Genomic DNA, 16,826 nt, shown 5'->3' with positions numbered 1-16,826 from the left:
CACTTATATAGTACTAAAAACTCATATCCATATGAAAATTTTCTTTGGATGGAAAGATTCTGTATCTTATATGGGCACTAAATATCTCTATGGCCTTTTTTATTGTCCTATTTTATTGGGACTGATGTTATTAAATTATTGCATAAAATATTCATAAGTCTTTTGTATTATGCTGTTTTATAAAATGCCTTTGTAAATTGGCCATGTCAGAGAACAATGGAAATATTACATTGGTATTCTTTTCACATATATACGCTTCTTTAAAAGTTATTGATAGTAAAATCAAGTAAAGATACTGATATTAAGTTAGGGTAGTGCTTTCCCTAAATGGATGTTGCAAATATTATTGTAACAGTTGCAACATTATCAGAATCGTTTTTTTTTTTTTTTTAAGATTTATTTATTTATTTATGCATACAAGAACTGAGGTACAGGCCAGAGGTGTGGGGAGTGAGAGGATTCACCAGAGACAAAGTGGGGAGCAGAACAGGTGGATCTACTGAAATAAACTGAGGGGAGCAGCAGGCGAGACAGGAGAGGTCTGCTGTGCCATGTGGGTCAGCTCCCTGGCCGGGGATGGAACTCGTGCTGCAGTGGCTTCAGAGAGCTTCATAGATGCATCTTAACCCCTTGAACCACCAGGGAGGCCCCAGAATCATTTTTGATTATAAAAAGCTACTGAAAAAATGAAATATATTATTTATGACCCTAGTTATTAGGCACAGTTTCATTAGAATTACTACAAATACATTTACTATCTTGATTTCAAAATCTCAATGTGGTAATAATTTTTTATCCATAATTCTATTCAGCACTTTTTCCTTAACAGAAAGTGATCAATATCTACCCAGGGAGGTAAACAAGCTCTAGCATTCATATGCATTGGCAAGGATTTTTATAGAACAGAGAATTAAGTCTAACTCCTGACACTAACCACTTCTCACATCAACTGGGAGCGCTACAATTTAAAGCAGTTCTGAGTTAGCATCATACTCCACAGGTTTAAGCACCGAGTCTACTAAGGCGGCCCTTCCACAGATGCCAGTCGCCAAGTATTGGGTCTCCAGGTTGCCCATGCTCCTGTTCAATTTGGCTACAAAGTCAAGGATTTCTACACACCCCCACCTTCCAGTTTGATAACTTACTAGAACAATTCACAACACTCAAACACTTCACTTATTATTACCAGGATCTTATAAAGGGTATGTCTGAGGAACTGCCAAATGAAAACAATACATATGCAAGGTATGGCAGAAGGGGCAAGGAGCTTCCAGAGCCCCCATGTGTTCACCAACACCTCGATGTGTGCACCAACCCAGAAGCATGTAGAACCCCATCATGTAAATGCTATTATGGAGGTAGGCACTGTGAATTTAATCATCGATAGTTGATGATTAACTGAACCTCCAGCCCCTCACCTTCCAGAAAATGGAAGTAAAACTAAAGCTCCACAACTCTAATCATCCCTCACTTTTCCTGGCAACCATCCCTGATCCTAAAGCTGTCCAGGGGCCACCAGCCACCAGCATCTTATTATCATACAAAATACCATCCTAAGGATGTGTAGCAGGAACCAGGGACAAAAAACAAATAGTTATCAATGATTATATCACAAAACATAAGTAATTTTTCTACTGAAACAGGTATGTACTGCTTGATGACTGGCAATATTCCTAAAAACCATCATTAGGTGATTTTGTTATGCAAGTTTCAGAGAGTGTAATTACACAAACCTAGATGATGCAGCCTACTTACTACACACCCAAGCTGTGTGGGATAGTCTTAAGTGGTCTCCCCGGCCCAAAACTATTGATAGTTTCACGTAACCAATAAAACTGAATGCTTTTGTTTGGTATTTGTAAGCTCACACAAAATTATTCAGCACTATGAGAACATAATCATTTCTGAATTTTGTGAAATTAAAGGTATTGCCTAGCCTCCTGAAAACAGGAAGTTCTCTTTGCATGCACATATCTACCCAAATTATGCTTTACAATCCAGAAAACAACAGTTAAAATAAGAATTAAAAGAATCAGTTATATTTATTCCTTCCAAGATTAAGGACCTTTTAAGTTTGATTTAAAAATTAACAATTGTCTTTAAGAAATATTTTCATTGCAGAGAAAGAATTTTGTAGGTAATAGTTCCACAACTGTTTAATAACAGTTGGTGAAGTAGCTTAATTTATGTAATTATTAATTATATTTTGACTACCTTCAATATGCATAGGAAATGTTTGGATTTATAGGAGATGTACAGAGATAAAGGATATATATCTCATATTGTTTTCTCCCAATTATATAAACATTTAAAAAATCTTTAAAGGTATTCAGATTCATCACAGTTTTCATCTCTTCCATAAAGATTTTTATATAATGTTTGTGAAAATAAGTTACAATTTTTAACAATATTTTTAATTGCAATATTTTATTATTTTTTTAAAGATTTATTTACTTATGCATACAAGTGCTGGGGTACAGGCCAGAGGTGTGGGGGGTGAGAGGATTCACCAGGGACACAGTGGGGAACGAGCAGGCAAACTGACTGAAATACACTGCTGAGGGGAGCAGCGGGTGAGTCAGGAGAGGTCTGCTGCGCCATGTTGAGTTGCTTCCCTGGCCGGGGATCGAACTCATGCTGCAGAGGCTGTGGATTGCTTCATAGTGCGGTGCTTTTAACCCCTGTGCCACCAGGGAGGCCCATTATTGCAATATTTTATATTTCAAATGCATCACCAGAGCATAGGTGCTTTCCCCCCTATTTCCCTACCTTTAAGTACAACTTAAAAATCCTAGACGTTATAGATCAATCATACAAGAAAACTCAGATGAAAAGAAGAAAGCAGAGCCCCTAGGTCCCTCATGGACTGAAGAAAAACACAGTGATCTCCCAGGTCATCTTTTTTTGTCTCCTTTCTCCCAGACTGGGAGATAAGGAAACTGGCAATCGGGAAACACTAGTGGGCACATACAATAAAAGCCACCACAAAAGCCTGAGCTCACCAATCAAAAGACCCAGAAAGAGGCAGCCTAGCAGGACAGAAAACATTTAGACAATATTAATCTGTGCTAAATACCACAGAAGAGAAATACAGCCCCACCCCAGCACACAATAGCCAAGGTCAAATAGAGAGCCAAGACAGAAAGAGAGCTGCAAAATATGGGAGTAAAACTGATACAACTGAAAGGAGATATAAACAAAGTCCATAATTCTAGTTGATTCTAGTTGGACATTTCAAGATTCCTCCTTTGACAATTGGTATAATGACTAGACAGAAAATTAACAAGAATGTAGGACTGAACAACATTATCAGTTTCTGGGCAATACTTATAAAACACCCTATCCAACAATAGGAAAATATACAGAATCAAGAAATAGTCCCAAAACAAGCATGAAGAGTTGAAATGACACCAAAAGCACACTATAGAGAGAAAATTGAAAACTGAACTTCATTAAAATTAAAAACTTGTACTCTGCAAAAGACTCCGTTAAAAGGATTAATAAACGTGATAGACTAGATGAAAATGTTTGCAAACTACATATCTCATAAAGGACTCATATCTATCATTTATACATAACTTTCAAAAATTCAATGGTAAAATGCCAACATTTCAATTTGAATATAAAAAAAAAACAAAGAAATATTTCACCAAAGAAAAGCAAATAACCTAATGAAAATACGTTCCACCCCACTAGTCATTAAAGAAATGCAAATTAAGATCACAACAAACTGTTAAAATAGCTAAACTAAAAATAATGACAATACCAAATGCTGGCAAGGATGCAAAGAAACTGGATTTCTCATATGCTTCTGGTGAAAATGCAAAATAATACATCCACATTGGAAAGCAATCTAGCAGTTTCTTTAAAAATCAAACACATACTTATGACATACCCAGAAATCCCACTCTTGGATATTTAGTAAATATATCCACACAAAAACATGTACTTCGTTGTTTATAACAGCTTTATTTGTGAAAACCAAAGCTGGAAATAACCAAAATGTCCTATAATAGGTAATAGTTAAGCGATGCTATATTCCAAATTGTGGAATATTACTAAGCAAAAAGGAATGCATTGATTCACACAAAAGCTAGGAGAGATTTCAAGGGCACTGTGAGTGAAAAAACAATATTATCTCTAAAGTTCATTTACTTTATAATTCAATTTGTATAACCCTCTAGAGATAATCAAATTATGGACATGGAAAACAGATGTATAAGTGGTGCCAAAGGTTATTGACAGTGGGGACAAGGAGCTGGGTGTGTCTCTGAAGGAGTGAGTAGCACAGGGAAGTAATGGGGTGACAGAACAGTTTTCTTTCTTGCTCACCATAGTGGTTAAAAATGACTATATACACATTTTGTGTCAGTGTCAATTTTCTGGTTTTGATGTTTTCCTATAGTTACTAAGATGTAACCACTGGGGAAAATTGGGTGAAGGCTGAGCAAGGTCATTCTGTACCATTTTTATAAATGTTTAAAGGGAAGAAACAGCCATACCCTGTAATATATTCTTTAAAAAAAAATACATCCTCTAAATTTTTCAAGGTTTTCATGCCAAATTTCAAAATTAACAGCTTTTCTCCTAATTGTTGACTAAACCAAATTATAGATGCAGAAGATTACTGTTTATTTATTGCTTCCTTTAATTAATAACAGTAAATAATGCTAGAAGTTTTACATATGCCATATCATAAATAACTAATTTACAATTGCTAATGGGTATCAAAGGATCAAGGACACCAACATCATCATTTAATCAAAAAATCTCCTTTAACACATTAGCTGCAACCTCATTATTAACCTCAAAATCAGGCACTTTTACTAGAGCTGCCAACAAGGAAACAAAATGTGACTAATTTTCTACTTCTCTCTATTGAAATAGGAATTAATGAATATAAATATGTCCCAATTTGATATCTTAACAGCTTCCATATTACATACTTGGAAAACTATGCCTGAATAATTGGGCCATTGATTATTTCTGGAACATAAATGAAGCCCTCCAATTTAATCTTATTTAGACATGAAAATTACAATAAACAAAGGTTTCCAGATTACCTTTAGGTTTTTATTTCAAATTATCTCCTTGCATAAATCTTTATTTGAAAAGATTTATTCGTTAATATGTGTAGTGATGAATATTAACTAGACTTACTGCAGTGATCATTTCACAATATATACAAATGTGAATCATTATGTTGTACACCTGAAACTAATATAAGGTTATGTGCCAATTATACCACAATTTTCAAAAATAAAGAAAAAAAGACTCATTTGTTAAACTGCTAGACCCCCATTCTTCAATTCCTAATAATAGCATATCCAAATATGTCTCACATTCTGCTTTCATAATTCACTGGCAAAGTGAAAATGCGTATAGGAATATTTTAAAGGAGCCTATTGGAATTCTTAACAGTATTCTGTTTTTTTTAAGTAAATGTGGGTAAGTCTTAGAAAATATCTTTTGAAAAGTACAAATGCAGATTTACAATGCCTTATCTGCAATTCTGAAATCTTTTGAAAAGTAAAAGATTTTATGTAATTCAACTGGTTGCAAGACCGCTCCTAAACAGAGTAATACCCCTTCCTTTACAGCAGAAAGGTGAATGTGTGTGTTCTGAGAGCAGCTTGTAATATTTGATATACTTGGTGTCTTTCCTTTCCAATTTAAAAATTCCCATCTCATGAGATGTCTGGCCCCAAGGTTTGGGATGGGGGATTATGAACCTTTCCTAGAAAAGTATGGGATAGATATTTAGATAGCACTGAAAATAAGAAATTCTATGTCTGGAAAATGACCCATGAGCACAGATATTTCATGACATGAAATTTGAGAGGAGAGTCAGATAAGCACCAAACTGAACTCCATTTTCTTTCTTTCTTTTTTGTTTTTTGTTTTTTTGTTTTTTTGGTTTTTTTTGGTGGGACCCTCACCGGCGGCCAGGGAATGAACCAGCACTGCAGAGGCTGTGGGCAGCCTTGCAGCCCAGCGCGCAACCACTGCGCCACCAGGGGAGGTCCTGAACTCCATTTTCTTAATAAAGAAATTGGGAGGTTGAGCAACTTACCCACATTTATCCAGCTCTAGAACACAGGCAGTCTGGCTTTGGAAATCATGGTTTTAAGCCACAAAGACTCTGTTTCTGAAGGCTTATCCTGAAAATCTTCACAGTCACAGCAGAGTAAGGCTGAATCCCAGAGCTGAAGGCAGGAGGATTTTGTAAAAATTCATACTCTTATGGTAAAATTCTAGGCACCAAGACACAGAGTAAAGCTCCCTGATTATGAAATTTCGGGATTCTTTAAAGTAGAGGAATGAACAGCACCAAGGATTACAATTAAGGAAGTGCTCTCAAGCACTCCTCTACTATGGAATTCACCTCTGAAAATCTGGACTTGGACTCTAAAGTCCACCAATCGAGTGCTTTTTAAATAAGTGTTTAGGGTTCCAAGACCCAATTGCAGTGTGTGTGTGTGTGTGTGTGTGCGCACACTCCCAGCCTTCCCCACATCAACAAAAAACTCAGATGCCAACTCAATTTTGACACCATCTACCAAGAGAGAGCATAAGATTCCAACAGATAAGGGTTCAGTCTCCCAAGACAGCCCTTCACTACAGTTGTCCATCATAAGTCCAGGCTGAATGCTGTGCTTCTGACCAATTGGCTACAGATTGGAGATTCCCAAGACCCTGTCCTTAGACTTTAACTGCCAGTTGCAAGTCCAGGTTTTTACCTGTTCTTCTGACAACCTGGTTATATAAATCAGTTAGCCAGGACTCCCTCCATAGGTTCTATTATTATTTTTTTTAAAGATTTATTTATTTATTTATACAAGCACTGGGTACAGTCAGAAGCGTGGTGGGTGAGAGAATTCACCAGAGCCGCAGCAGGGAGCAGAGCAGGCAGAAGGACCGAAGTACACTGCTGAGGGGAGCAGTGGGCGGCAGGAGGGGTCTGAGCGCCATGTGGGACCCTCCTCTGGGGGCCTGGGAGCAGTCAGGGATTGAACTGGCACTGCAGAGGCTACGGGCAGCTTTGCAATCCAGTGCTCAACGGTTGCGCCACCAGGGAGGCCCTGTAGGTTCTATTATTATTTAATTACCCGTATATCACGGAAACATTCTCAACCCAAGTACACTTCTTCACCCTTTTAATCATTGTATAGGATTCCTTCTCTGCTGTATCATATTTTTTATCCCTTTTTATGGACATTAGGGTATTTCTTATATTTTTCTGGAAATGATACTTCCCAATAAAAAATTACATCTTAATAAAGAGTTCCCCATTACTTTCCAAAATGGTGGACAAATGAAGACTCCCACTAATCAAATTATCTACAAATAATGGTATGTTGACTCATGCAGTATTTTTCTATGATTTTGTGGCATGTGTAAACTTTCTGAAGAAAAATAAGATTACTGGAAACAAATTTTGTTTATGTCCTTCCTAAATTTAATTACAACACTTACTTGTCATAACTGTTCTCTGCATAATTTAAAAAAATGATGTTAGGTTTTCTTTGTTTAAAAAAATTTCTAGTTCAAGCGTTTTAATCAGGATTAATGTTAAATTTTATTTAATATTTAGCATTTATCAAGTTATTTCTGCTAAGCACTTCTCTGAGAAGAGTAAATTCTTTGCTGTGTAAGTGTACAGTAGAATGTTTTTTAATTATTGTTTTAGAAGTCATATCTGGAGAATTGTGCTCCATATAAATACATGAATTTTTAAAACCAGCATCTAAATGATGGATTAATTGTGCTGGAAGAGGATTCCTTAAAGATTTATAAATGTTTCTTATCCTTCAAATTACACAAGATTATTTACTTGACCAGTTCGGGAAATTACCATCTTTTAATAACATTACCTTTAAGATCATTTGTAAAGAAGCACTTTTCAGATACTTATGAAGCTGTATTTAAAAGGCTGAAGAATTCTTAGGTGGTTTTTCAATCACTGCACGCTTTTTGCTCTTATTAGGGGCACAGCGATCGCTGGCATCGTGTTTGGAATCGTATTCATCATGGGGGTCATTGCCGGAATCGCCATATGCATCTGCATGTGCATGAAAAACAACCGCGGGACCCGGGTAGGCGTCATCAGGGCCACCCATATCAACGCCATCTCCTCCTATCCTGGTAAGCAACACAGCTTACTCCTGCTAAAGGAGGAGTCAATTTTGTTAGTGTATCTCACTCATTGTAGGGAGGAATCATTGAAGACCCTTGCTGGAATAATCTTCAAGTGCATGAGGTATTTGTACATCAGTGTTGACGGAGGCTCTAGATTTGAATGGAGATTACTCAGAAGATCCAAGTAATAAAATCCATCTCATATTTTAAGATGATCCTGTTGTCCATGGTTGTCTCACTGATTTCAGTTGTCAATCAGCCAGAGTTAAGAACAATAGACAAATCACACCCTTAGTGTCTATCTGCCAGTGAGGTCTGACAAATTATTACAGAGAACGTAAAAGTTACATGTCTGAAGAACCTGGTGACTGATTTGATAGGTATGTATGTCTCCTAAAAAGTATTGAATACATTTTTATGTGTCCTCTATATGTAAAGAAATTTGTGATGACATAATATTGGAATTCTCAACAGGTAGTAAAGGTAATGTATTAAGTTGTCAAGTATTTGTTGAGAAACTGCTGGAAATTCTACATACAGACTGAACACATGTGACCCCATAAACAAAACACTGCATATTGCTTTAGATGATTTCAACAGTGTCTTCTCTTTCCTGACTTTCAGATTTATTTGATCCCACTGCCCATTGGCCATCTCCACTTGACTTTCTAATAGATATCTCAAATTTAACATGTCTAAATCTGTAATTCTGATCAGCTCCCCAAATCTTCCTCCACTCATAGCTTTTACTTAAAGGATCAGGAAACAACAGAGTAGTATTGAATGCATTTCAAAATCTTTCATCTATGACAATATAAAATGTTCCATTCCAGTTGATGGCATCTCTAACTTTGCAGTGGCTCAGACCAGCCAAAAACCTTGGAGTCATCATCGTTGTCTCTTCACTTTGCATAAAGCCTATGTGCAATCTACCTGGAAATTTTCTCAATTCCTGGTGGAATCCATCAACAGCTCTCACCTTCATTCCTGTGATCGTGTTTTAGCTGTTCTTCCTGCATACATCCCCCGGCTCCCTGTAGTCTACTCTCAACGCAGTAACCAGAATGAACTTCTAAAATAGATCCTGCCTTATATCTTCCTCTGCCCAAAATAGTCCAGCGGGTCTCCATTCCCCCCAGATGAATGAAAATCAGTGCTTCCTTATATTTTTCAAAGTAAAAAACAAATTCTTTTGAATTGGCACCTCCTTTTATTTCTCTGACTTCCTGTCTTTCTACTCTCCCCCTCACCACTCTGGCTCCAGTGACATTTTTTCCCTTGCTGTTTTGTGAGCACGTTCCCATCTTAATCCAAGTCTTTGATCAAAGGTCCTGACATATAGGTCCATCCTGAAAAACTGTGTACAATTTTTGTGTACAATTTAAAACTGTACACAACACCTCAGTCCACCTTACCCATTTTTTTTTTATTCCAGAGTGCTCTTAATCTTGTAAGATACCACATAGTTTACCTGAGCATTAGCTTGTTGTTTACTGTCTAGCCAGTCTTCCCAGAACATTATCACCACATGGCAGAGAAGGCTGTCTAGAATGCTCCTTCCTCAATCCCAAGGACATAAGAGCAGTACTAGCCCATGGTGGGCACTCATGGGCGTGCTGAATGAACAAAGAAAAAAATACATGATAAGATCTGATTGAGCTCTACACCAATTTCTAGAGAATTTACCTTTTTTCCATCTGGAGCATGTAGCTTTTACTCTCTACACAAGCAATTCTCAATTTCTAATCTTCTCAACCTCCTGAGGATATTGTTGAGTTCATGTAACAATATTAAGACTAGGGCTTAAGAGGAAAGAAGAGGGAAATTTAGTTTTATTCTTCACTTTTCCCCATTTTACCTGGCCAATACAACCCAAAAGAACAGACGGGAGCTCGAGGGAGTCTATATATAGCTCACCAGGTATATTTGTATTCCATCAAAATTAAAGTTTAGTTGATTTTTAAATTTTTTCCATAAAATATTTTATATTTTATTTTTCCTTTCTGCAGGTGCATACCTTAAAGAAAATCATAATAGAAGATACAAAATATCACTCATTTAAGTGAAGTCTTGGCTTTCGGGGGTTTGAGGTTTCTATTTAAATGCATGGAAACATGGTTTTAAAATTTCATAGTGGTATCATTCATACTGGCAGGTCACAGTGTTATGTTGTATTTTCAGTAAATGCATTGTTCTGAATAATACAAGAAACATAATGGGCCTTATGGTAGAAGTATTTTTGCTGCAAAAAGACTAAGTCTTTACAAACATAATGTGCTTGATTACTTCTCATTTCCTTCTCAAAGTCACTAATTAAGCTTTTACTTAAAGGATCAGGAAACAACAGAGTAGTATTGAATGTGTTTCAAAATCTTTCATCTGTGGCAATATAAAATGTTCCTACCCACATCAATTAACCCTGTGATAATTGAGCTAACATCTCAACTTATTGTATAGAACTACAGTCTGGAGGCCACATGAAAAAAGAGGAAATAATTTAGCCAAGGTTATCTGATCCCTGGGAGAAAGCCCGGAGTGGAGAACCCCACAGTGAATATTACTCTGTACTAGGGAGCAAATTACACTGGAAAGTTAATCTGTACCCCTGACCTTTTGTTGGCCAGTGACCCACTAAACAGACTGTTAGTCCAGCCATATTGGGAAGAATGAGTGGTATCCTGTTTAACTACAGTTATTTTTAAAACCACCATTGTAAAATAAGTATTACTTATCAAATCTTACATTTCTTACTACGTTCCGGAACTCCCATGTAAACAACACGATCATGGTGAGCAGATTTAAAAAAACAGATTTGAATAGTGTACACTAAAGGAAAATTACACTGAAAAACCATAACTAAAGGCTTGGCAAGTCTCTAAAAATCAAATGCCAGCAAAAAAGAAAGCAAATGATTTCATGTTATCAAGAAAATTGAGATTTGAGCTACATTAATTGGGTCCCCTGATGATATACAGACAGAGAGGTAAAGATAAAAGGAGGGGGATTCTTGTAAACAGAAGAATGTCAAAGTGTAAATGTGAAAGGGAGGTGTGGGGCTGGAAATAATTGTTTTAAACCATCGTAAGGAATGTATAGGACAAGAATGATCAACTGATGTTAATTAAATCTAGGGACAAAGATGGCTTAGGAGTAGGATATTTGCATGCCATTAGGATGTCTACACATAGAGTGCTTTTTTTTTTTTTTAAGATTTTTTTTTTTATTTATACAAGAACCGGGGACAGGCCAGATGCATGGGAGGGTGAGAGGATTCACCAGAGACAGAGCAGGGAGCAGAACAGGCAGAAGGACCAAAGTACACTGCTGAGGGGAGTTGCGGGCAAGACAGGAGAGGTCTGCCGCGCCATGTGGGATTCTCACCGGCCAGCCGGGATCAAACCCGCACTGCAGAGGCTGCAGACAGCTTCACAGTGCTGTGCTCAACCACCTGCACCACTGGGGAGGCCCAATTGCTTGTTAGTTTTAATAGGAAAAAGTGTAATTGCACAGGAGAAACCAGGTGATATGTTAATATCACCAAAGGGCAGATGGACAGCTTGCACCTTTGGGTATTACCCTTAGGGTAAGACAACTTGGTCTGTGTGATATTCTGCCTGGAAATTCACAGCCTGAATCTTAGCATTAAAAATATCCGAAAAACCCAACCAGAGAAACATCTTCTAAAAAAACTGGCTTTCAGTCTTTAAAATCTCTTGGAAATACTAAAGAAATCAAGTCTCCATTTGTATCAAGGTATTTGTTAATATAGGCACTGAGCATGAGAAAATAATTGTGTATTCACCAGAGGTTGAGGTTTGGTGATATGAGGGTGGTCTCTTCTGAGAGTGCCATTTTTTTTAGTGAAATAAGCAGCAAGTCTCATGCTGAGAGTGGATTGAAGAGGTGTTTGTAGTTAAGGAGAAAGAAGAAAGTTTGAAGCAGTAATCTCCAAGAATGGGGGGTGATGAGATACCTAATGAAATGTGCCATTCCCATGCAAAGCCAAGGACATCCACCCTCAAGTGTGAGATCAATCAACATGATTGTGCATTTTTATCTAGCCACTTTGAGCTCCTAGATACAGATCTAGGGTAGCCAAAGTGTTGGGTTTAATCAGGATTGGCATTTTGTCAGGCATTGGAGTAGAAAAAGATAAGAAAGTTGATGACAGATATGCAGAAGTAATTTTAGAGATGGACCATAAATCTAAGCTGAATAAAGACAGACAAGAAAGAGGAAGAGACATCAGACTAAATTAATTTTTTTAATGCCATCAGGAAATTCAGATGAGGTTCAAAATAGATTAGAATGGGTATTCTAGAAATACATAGTGTTTATAGCACAATAATGTTTCTGTTACTGGTCACACCAAAATTTTTTGAAGATAAACAGTCCAAAGGACTGAGAGTTACGGTTTCATGTGTTTAAAAATTATTGAAAAGACAATTTAAGTGGCACAAACTTTATTAAACACTTCGTGAAGCAAATAGTTGCATCACTGCCAAATGGGGTAAAGACAAAGGAAGCTTGTTTAGATTAAGAATAAAAAGCAAGGGGGGCCTCCCTGGTGGCATAGGGGTTAAAGACACAGGGCTATCTATCCGCAGCCACCGCAGCACAAGTTTGATTCCCAGCCAGGGAGCTGCCCACATGGTGCAGCAGACCTCTCCTGTCTAACCTGCTGCTCCCCTCAGCAGTGGATTTCAGTTGATCTGCCTGTTCTGTTCCCCACTCTCTCTGGTGAATCCTCTCACCCCCTGCACCTCTGTTCTACACCCCAGTTCTTGTATGTATAATCTTTTTTTAAAAAAGAATAAAAAGCAAGGAAGAGAGAGATAGGAAATACCTGACTAGAGCCACTTAGTCCACACTTTTGGCTAAGAAGGAAAAAACAAGGAAATAAGTGGCGTCCAGATTGGCCTTAGGAAACTGACTGACCAGATGTTTGGTGTGGAACCCCCAGCAGGAGCGGCTCCATCTTGGGACTCAAACTTTATTTTAATACATGGATGATGAAACCTCCAGAAAGAAAATAGAAGTCAAGCTGGAAAGCAATATTTTGAGTTTGGACACTCCATCTTCCAAGAATGAGAGTTTGCAGCAGTGAGGGCCACAGGTATCAACAAGGAGGAGCAGAAAGTAGAATCATCTCAGCATGTGCTGCAGAAGAGCTCATGTCTTTAAAGAGGAAAAATTTTTGTTTGAAGCATGGGTATGAGAATTTTGGCAGGTACCCAGTGCATCTTCTGGCCCACAGGGATGGAGAATGTTTTAAAATAATGTCGTATATTTTGATAACATCACACATTTTCCTCATATTCATTCTACTGATGTTGTCCTAAGTGGGTGAAAGCATTAAATTTCCTGAATGAATTTCATAGCATCTGTGTAATATTGTAGCTACCTTAAAATGACATTAAGGATAAACAGCTTATTTGTCCTACTTAAATCAGAAAATTAGATTACTGGTTATAAAAGAATTGCAAAGGCACCATATCTTCAGCTATTATGTCTTAAAATTAATTTGACCTTTATAAAAGAACATAAGCACTCCAACTTAATCAGGAATTCTAAAATCAATAACATGAAAAATTTACTTCCTAGTGAAACTATCATCTGCAAGAAAAAAGAAAAGATAGCACAGTCCACGTGTATACAGTTATTTCAAAATGCCACCCATTATCTAGTACTAGAAAAGATATTCCATATTTATTTCATGTTGGTCCTCAAATTATCACTCTACACATTATATCTCACTTTATCAGGATTCAAAGGCTATATGAATGAAAGAATACTGTCTCAAAGCTTAAATTTTCATGTTCAGCATCCAGCTGTATATAACCATAGGGATTCTCCCTGAAATGTCCCCAAGTTTTTATGCAGATGGCAAAATATAAATGCTTTGTTGCCGAAGCATAAACACACACCAAGGCTTCATGACAGAGAATAATGTCACGTCAATCTGTACAATCAGTCAGTGTGTGTCTGCTTGTAAGAGACAGGGAAAGATTGGCATCAGAACAGCCTAAAACCACATGCTTGTAGAAACAGTTCAGTGGGGATTCAGCTGTCAACTTCCATTTTGCATGGAGGTGCAGTGTCTTATGTCTTGGCTTGGATGACGTTTATTATTGTCTCCATCCTCCTAGATAAAATGAAGCAAGTAGTAGTAAAAGGAGTAGGTGGAATACAGAGGAAATGGATTAGACTCCCTAGAGGTTATTCCATTTTGTTGTAGAAAAGAAAGCTTGGCATGGTCAGCCTCTGAGGGGCCAAGGAGAAGCTGTGTGCATGATTGCAATGTTGCTTGTTATTTCTGCCATCCTCATGTTAAAAGCTGGGCTTTCTGTTTGTGTTCTTCTGACACAGTATTACAATTTAGGCAGCATTTCCACTAAGAAGTTTGGTAATTTCCAACTAGAATCATGCTTGGGATGATGGTTCTACTGCTAAAGTGTCAGAGAGTTTCCCAAGGGGCTGCTCAGATGCTGTGCAATGATTTGGTTCTTGAAGACCTGGGGGACTCAGCAGTACCCTCTTCCAAACCTAAAATGAGACTGGGGTCACTGCAAAGTAGATCCATGCCTAGTCACAAGAAAGTATATTAAATGTGATTTTGAGTCACACCAACCTATGTTAGGATACATTTTCAAATACAATTTAGAAAGTCAAATCTGTCATCCTCATTCCCAAATCTGTGTGTCCTCCTTTTCTCTGTCTTACTCCTGTGATGACTCCATGACTCCCCCAGCTCTGGGAGCATGTACTGGATGCCCAATATCTCAACACCTCCTTCTACTCTCCACCCCTTTCTCTATGTACCTGACGTCACCTAAGCACTTGGTAGGGAAACGCTTTTATGATTTTTGCTCCCACTGTCACAAGCCCCCCCACAATCACATATACTGTTAACTTCATCTCCCTTTTTCTTCCACACACTCGATCAGCATAGCCAAATCATCTTCCCAAAGCATATTCAGCAGCATTCACATCATGGATCACTCATCTCTGTGATAATCAGAACCACCCTGTTTGCGATACAACCAGATTCCTCAAGGTCTTTTCCCATTTCTATCCTCCATCACTCTTCTGCTTCTGCACTTTACTCAAACTTGAATTACCCCTAAATCCCTTCTGTTTGCCCCTTCAGCCTCACGTTTCCAAAACTCTTTTCCTCTGCCATCAAGTCTAAGTCTCTTCACCAGTGGCACAGTTTACACACTCACTCTTTCTCACGTGCCATCTGATGATGAAAACAAGATATTTGCAGGCAAAAATTTGTCTCCTCTCAAGGTGCCAGTGACTAAGACAGTTGACACACGAACATTTGCTTAATGCCTGATGTCATCTTCCTTTCTTTTCCAGTAGCACCGCCCCCCTACAGCTATGACCAGGAGATGGAATACTGCGCAGATTTACCTCCTCCCTACTCCCCAGCCCCACAGGCTTCCGCCCAGCGTTCACCACCTCCTCCTTATCCTGGAAATTCAAGGAAATAATCCTTCTTCCAGAGCAGTGTGTGTACAAACCAGAGATCTTGCCCAGAATAAAATTCCTCTATTCAGAAGCGGATAGCAAAGGATTGCTCTAAGGAATACTTGTTTCGAACTCAAGTGCAACATCCAGGCTAAGAGATATGGGGTTTCAACTCTATGCAGAGCTAACACCCTCTGGTTTGACAGGATCACATTCAAAGAGATCTACTGATCAACATAAGCACAGCCAAGGAAGAGTAATGAGCTAGACACAGCTTCTTAAAATCATATTGCCTAATAAACATATGAAGGAAAGTGCAATATTGATCCTGGGAAAGAATATTTATGTACAGGAGAATAGTGTGGACTACATAAAGAAACAGCTATATTCTGTGTAGCTTTAAAATTCAGAACTGGAACTGTTCTTTCATTCATCAGTAAATACAGATAAATGCCTGAGAACCCATTTCTGTGCCTTATGCTGTTTTGAAGCTCTGGTTCATGGTTATAGGAAGGGATCTTGTTTTCCAATCATTGATCTTTCATATTGACATTGCTTTGTCAAACTCCCTGTTACCAAGATGGCTAGCAGAACCTGGCTGAATATCTGGTGGGAGACACGTTCTAGAAGGAGCAGCTAAATCAAATGTAGATGGGCTCTAGACGTTCTGCTCATGTTTTAGGTAGATGCAAGGTAAATTTCTATTCCTCCCAGAAGGAAAACAACAGGAGGAGGTGAGTCTTATCTATTTAATTTGAGAGGTGAGCCAGGATCAATGATTCTCAACAGCTACTTGAAGCCATGAACTCTTCAATGCTACTTGCTGTTACCTAAACTTATTTGCCTTTATTATGACAAAGTTTAACTCAAATGTCGGGAAAAGTTGTAGCAAGTTCCCTAGGCAAAAAAAAAAAAAAATACTCAAACACTTCACCTTACATTAAAAAATGAGAAACCAAATATTCCCAGGGCACATTACATCAGGGAGCAAAATCTCAGAACTTGACCATGAAGATACAAAAAGAGGGCAAAGCAAATTTCAGATTCCCTTCCATGCAATTCCCATTCCCATGTTCCTTAGACAAAGTTCTGTTTCTCTTTTGTAATATTTTTGATAATCTAGTCCCTTGAAAAAGCTGTACAGTTCATGGGAAGTTTAAGATAGTGAAATCAAACATTTGCCTTAGCCAAAACCCAAATTTCATGAAGTG

General features: G+C 37.9%; 1 protein-coding gene across 2 annotated transcripts in view; it reads left to right on the top strand.

Moving 5' to 3' along the window:
- Window positions 1–15,638, top strand: part of LOC311169218 (cysteine and tyrosine-rich protein 1) — a gene marked incomplete at both ends in the record, with an annotated part of 124,136 nt that extends 108,498 nt beyond the window's left edge. Inside the window, 2 exons of one of the 2 annotated variants that reach the window (XM_084230999.1) lie at window positions 7,988–8,145; window positions 15,508–15,638. In XM_084230999.1, coding sequence (XP_084087125.1) covers window positions 7,988–8,145; window positions 15,508–15,638 — 289 coding nt within the window. Of the gene's footprint in view, window positions 1–7,987; window positions 8,146–15,504 lie in introns of both variants that reach the window. The other variant, XM_084230998.1, reaches the window with a different exon arrangement.
- Window positions 15,639–16,826: the final 1,188 nt, after the last annotated feature.

This window comes from Talpa europaea (assembly GCF_964194135.1).
Source record: "Talpa europaea genome assembly, chromosome: 4".
Taxonomy (NCBI): domain Eukaryota; kingdom Metazoa; phylum Chordata; class Mammalia; order Eulipotyphla; family Talpidae; genus Talpa; species Talpa europaea.
This window is presented reverse-complemented; position numbering and strand designations above follow the sequence as displayed.